This window comes from Brachyhypopomus gauderio, chromosome 18 (assembly GCF_052324685.1).
Source record: "Brachyhypopomus gauderio isolate BG-103 chromosome 18, BGAUD_0.2, whole genome shotgun sequence".
NCBI lineage: Eukaryota > Metazoa > Chordata > Actinopteri > Gymnotiformes > Hypopomidae > Brachyhypopomus > Brachyhypopomus gauderio.
The window spans coordinates 8267093-8272659 of NC_135228.1; the positions used below are offsets into that span (position 1 = coordinate 8267093).

A 5567-nucleotide genomic window follows, 5' to 3' on the forward strand; every position below is an offset into this window, starting at 1 on the left:
CTTGATGAGACGCATAGGAGGAAACATTAATTTTCTTTTTATTTGTGAACCATTTCAGTTCAGTACTAACTACAGTACTCTTACACAGAGTTTGACTATCTTATGCCGTAAGACGGTTTTGTCGTGTATGATTCAGGGTTAACTTTGGGGGCTTAGTGCAGCTTTACGCCGCGAGGCATCTGTCAGCCTGCTGCGTGACAGGCGCGCGAGCAGGGCTTGAGTAACTCCGCTTCGTCACGACCACGTAAGTTCAGCTCCAGCCCATCGTGCCTCGAGCTATATCTTATTGATCTTTATGGGCATTTTTCCTCCTCTTCCATGAAACGTGGGGTGGGGGTGGGTGTTGATATAAAAGCGAGGCTGGAGCCAGAACTCGGTATTTTCCATTTACTGAGCTAATTCAGGACAGGGCGGAGATGTCGGGCAGTTCGCGCGCTCAGTTGTATTTTCTCCTTTTCAGTGTGACGGCGCTCCGAGGACAGAGTCGCTATCTGGACGTCCAGGTGAGGGAGTCCCGAGAGACACCATCCCAGCCGTTACCTGTTTCTCTACTGGTGTTTGGAGTGTGTTCTGCAAAGCTGCAAAGTGATACTTATTTAGAGCACAAAGTAACATTGTGATCAGTCTGTCATAAATTGATTAAATTCTGAGATTACTGAACAACTGCTTGCAAATTTTTTTTCATGATATTAACTAAGTTAGTTTGTCGAATAGTTTTATAGTTATTTTATCATAATATCTTGTTTAAACAGAAAAAAGACTATTGTAAATTATTTTAAGTATCGTAGTATACATTATTGGTACGGGACGAGTTTCTTTATATTCTTTTTAACGTTTTCCAGGAAAACGAAATCAACACGGAAGGACTGTTTGCTCTTCTAAATTCAGAATTAAAGAGAGAGTTACCGGAGGAATACATTTACCGGAGACCGTTGCGTAAGTAATGAAACGGTGTCTTCCACTGAAACATCGACCCGTGCATTGTCTTGAGATTTGAATGCAAAGTTGACTTGTGGATGCTGATGAATGTTGAGGAATTAGATCATGTTCAACTGAAATGCATTTTGTGGTAGACAAAACGCATAAATCCTATTATTTAGAAATAATAGTGCCATTTCTTGTGCTTTGTGAATATAAATATGCACCATCAGAGTAAACAGTTTGTGAAACAGTTTGTCGTCTTATGCAACAAAAAATGCCTTATTTTACAAAAAAGAGAGAATTCTAGGTTTTAGATAGAATAAAACAGAAACACTTGAGTTTCGTTTCTAATGTGGCAAAACTGTTCATTCTTTCTTTTTCAACCTCATTCTCGCTCTGTCTCTTTCCCAGGATGTTTGGATATGGTAGCGGTAGAAGGTCAGTTCACGTTTAAAGCGGATCATCCACAGTTAAACTGTGCAGTTTTTTTCATCGGTGAGCCCAATGACATCATCAGCATCGAATATGACTCCGTCAACATCAACTGCAGAGAAGGAGATTTCATAAAGGTGCGCGCACATTCACGTGTATGTCAGACTGTATGTGCACTTACCAGGTCAGTTGACAATCTAACAAACAAACAAACAAAAGCACACACACAACCTTACACAACCACAAAAACACACACACACACACACACACACACACACACACACACACACACACACACACACACACACACACACACACACACACACACACACACACACACAGCTTGTACATGTTTCAGCTCTGTTTCAGCATTCCCCACACCCACAATAATTAATCAGAGTTCTACAATCCCTTAATCCTGAATCAAAGAGTGTTGGGAAATGATTTATAAACACAGATGTGTGATATGTTTCTAACCAGAGCACTGGGGGGTGATTTATGTATTGGTATGTTGTGTGTTTGTGTGTGTTTATTAGAAACTATGCCAGGTTTTGAAACACGGAGGTCTAAGATGTTGCACAATGACACAGAGCATATGCAAAGAAACATGCACACAGTTCAAAACACAATAAATTAATTTCACAGCTTGACATACATGTGATACACATTTAAAATACTGTTTTGTCACACACACACACACACACACACACACACACACACACACACACACACACACACACAAATAAGAGAAAATACACACAGAGACCAGCATCAACAACTGATGGACAAACACTTGCAACAGAGAACGTCTACTTCAGTCACAGCTGCATCACGATAAATCAGATCAAACCAGTTTAAATGAAACTAATCCAGTTAACAAATTCATTTCAACAGTACTGTGGACACCTGTTGTTTCACATGTGTTACTGTTAGAAAAATTATATGTATATTCAAAACACTGTCACAAGCTGCAGAATAAAAACAATAATTAAAAAGACCTGAAAAGAATGTGAATCAATAATAATAATAAAAATAATAAAAATCAACATGATCATCATCATTGTCACCATCAGTTGTCATAGCGGAAAAGCTGAAACTAAGCTGAAAATAATTGAACCAAAGTGATCATCCTTTGCCTTGTTCTAGGTTTTTGATGGCTGGGTGATGAAAGGCGAGAGGTTTCCGAGTTCACAGGACCACCTTCTTCCTGTTTACGAGCGTTACTCAGACTACTGCGACAGTGAAGAGGCTCGTCCAGTCGTGCGCTCCTCTCAGAACGTTGCCATGATGTTCTACCGAGTCCACCAGTCAGGCAGCGGCTTCACCATCACCTTCCGCAAAGTCTTCAATCCCTTCCGTAAGCTCACGTCAGATGTGATGTCATTAGGATCACCTGGCTCTGACATATTCACAATGAGATTGTTCTTGTTCTGTGTATTTAAAGAAGAAAATTACACAAAAGTCTAATGCATTGTTATGGACCCCGATGTGAAGTATTGCCAAATTCCACTTAGATGCCTTTACTACAGAGTGGAATTTCTACAGAGTGGAATAACGTTTCTTTCACCCCTACGTGCTGAGTCATTGTAGTGATTCCTCAGCCTGTGCCGAGTCTTAGAAATCTTGTCCCCACTCCAGATGTGTCTGAGGCTACCACCTGCTCATGTAAATGCACTAGTACCTGTCTCACCACTAGTACCTGTCTCACTGTCTTCTCCCCCTCATGCGTCTCCCTCTCTCTTCACTTTGCTCCCACTGGACAGCATGTAACGTGATCTCCCAGACTCCAGAGGGCAGGTTCAGCATGGTTGTTCCCCAACAGCACAGAAACTGTAGCTACTCCATCATTTACCCGGTGGAGATCCAGATTGGGGAGCTTAGTCTCGGGCACCAGAATGACTTAAAGGTGAGACACGGCAGAATTCCACATGAGCATTATTACTGCCTTCGTCAAGTTGTTTAACTTAGTTGGTCACTTAGCTAACATCTTCCTCATTTTAGTCCATTGTGTTTAATTCTACAGTCAAATGTCAAATACATGAAAAAAAAAACCTACATGGGATTTGTGTTTGTTTTTGTAAAATGTATGTTTTTTATAGAACTTTAAGGTATGTGACATATTTGATTCTTATAGATTTGTTACAGACTGACTGCATATGGCAACCAAAGCATATTATTGAAGGAAACAAAGGAAGTCAGAATTCTCTGCTCTTATCTATATATCATCTCCAATTCAGTGATTACTACAGAACTGTATTGGCCATGTGATTCATTAGATCAGGAGTCACCAGCTTTCTTCCAGGAGCTCGACTCTGTCGGAGAAACTAATTAGCTTGATGCAGATTGTTAGCACAGGGCTGGAATGGAACTTCACAGGAGGAATGAGTGTGGACCAGCAGGCTACCCTTTGATCTGTGAAGGGACTGATGTTGTTACCTTTGCCCTCTCGTTCTCTCTACCTCTCCTCCTCTGCATCACAGCGCTCTATCCCCGGCTGTGCGGGAGCTAGGGACTTTGTGGAGCTCTTGGGGGGTAATGGTGTCGACACTTCCAAGATGTTCCCAATGGCCGACCTCTGCTTCTCCTTCAGTGGACCAGGTGTGAGCTTTGAGCCTCACTCACTCCTTCTGGTGACGACATTCCTGCAGTTTTATTCTCATGTCCATGCCCTTAATGTGTGTGTGTGTGTGTGTTCCTCCATCAGCTCAGCTAAAGGTAGGCTGTGACAACACTGTGGTGAGGATGGTGTCCAGCGGAAAGTTTGTGAATCGGGTCACTTTCCAGTATCGTTTACTAGACCACAAGGAGCTGGCAAAGCTGAAGGGGAACAATGTTGAAGATGTGTGCTTAAGTGGATAAGACTCACACACCACCCTCTCTCTTCTCTCTTTGAACACTGATCACTGGGTTCCAGGCTTTACAGAAAGCTGATAATGGGTCTTTATTGTACATTTTTTTCCATAAGGGATTATTTATTTTGTACCACATCTTTTATTTGCATTTATTTTCTCTTTGAAATACAGCCTTGTAAAATTTATTCTGTGGTTAAAGTAAATAAAGATGCATTGTGTGCTAGTATGTCTGAGGTTGTTTGCATATTGCCCAGTTGCACTACTGAGACGCATAGGAAGAAATGTTCATTTTCTTTTTATTTGTGCACCATATCAGTTCAGTATTAACTACAGTACTCTTACATAAAGTTAGACTGTAAGACGCGTTTGTTGTGTATGATTCGGGGTTAACTTTGGGGACTTGCACTACTGTAATAGTTGAGTAGAACGTACTACATTGAAATCTAGTGCATACTGTTTAAGTATGGCATTTGGATTGAGCCTAAGTGACTAATCACTCTTTGATCAAAATGGAGGATTATTTTAAAATGGCTGACACAGGATGCGACCATGCTAATAATATCATTCAATATTATACAGCTATTTATGTGATTATTTTAAATACATGCAATATAGTTCTTGGAAAGTGTTACACCAGCAACAAAGAGATGTTATTTTGTCAGTAGTGCATATGTAAAAATATGCATTTAGTAAAAATAGGGAAAATGTATCAACATATAACATGTAACATCTAATACATTAAATGTATAATTTGTTCTGATAACACTGACCAAAATATGAATAGTTTTTTTGGAATTTTAATAAAATCATTTTGTAAAAAGAAAAAGGCATACAGACCTGGAAGATCAAAAAATAATTTTATTAAAGATCTTCCTGATTTAAAAAAATCTCTATTATTATCGTCTATATATATCGTCTATTACTGATAAATGTTATGGAATTTTAAAATCCATATTTGCTCTCCCACTAAACGGATGGTCAGTGATTTCATTTATATAATTTACTCCCCATTCTTGTACAGTCCATAAATGGACCCACCCATCTGGTTTCTTTTTGGGGATCTCTATGGTGATGTAGTTGACACTGACACAGAACATGTGCGTTTTTCTGACCAGAGGCCTGTTGTATTTAACATTACGCTGTCATATTCCTACTCCCAGGGTTTGTGGCTGCTGCTGTTGGTCCTTAAACTCTCTTAGTTTTGGTTCCTTCACTGATGTTTACCTAAAGCCTGTGGTAAGTTCTAGTGGGGCCTCGTCCCCTCAGAAAAGCAAAAGGAAAAGAGGAAAACAACAAACTTTTATCCTTTTCATTTTGCAATTCTTTATTGCACCTTTTAAAATCACATGAACTGTTCCAAGT

At 39.9% G+C, this 5567-nt stretch overlaps 1 protein-coding gene across 1 annotated transcript; it reads left to right on the forward strand.

The window, feature by feature from the left end:
* The first annotated feature begins 317 nt into the window (after positions 1–317).
* Positions 318–4428, forward strand: crhbp (corticotropin releasing hormone binding protein). The gene is made up of 7 exons (XM_076980598.1): positions 318–503; positions 843–936; positions 1333–1490; positions 2500–2710; positions 3117–3259; positions 3834–3951; positions 4058–4428. The coding sequence occupies exons 1-7, from the start codon at positions 417–419 to the stop codon at positions 4210–4212; spliced, it is 966 nt and encodes a 321-aa protein (XP_076836713.1). The 5' UTR covers positions 318–416; the 3' UTR covers positions 4213–4428.
* Positions 4429–5567: the final 1139 nt, after the last annotated feature.

What these genes read in the sequence shown, in the direction of transcription:
- crhbp (XM_076980598.1), top strand. Translation starts at nt 417, where the DNA reads ATGTCGGGCAGTTCGCGCGCTCAGTTGTATTTTCTCCTTTTCAGTGTG. An exon ending in GAGAAGGAGATTTCATAAAG is followed by an intron (nt 1,491 to 2,499) that starts GTGCGCGCACAT and finishes GCCTTGTTCTAG; the next exon opens with GTTTTTGATGGCTGGGTGAT. An exon ending in CTTCTCCTTCAGTGGACCAG is followed by an intron (nt 3,952 to 4,057) that starts GTGTGAGCTTTG and finishes TTCCTCCATCAG; the next exon opens with CTCAGCTAAAGGTAGGCTGT.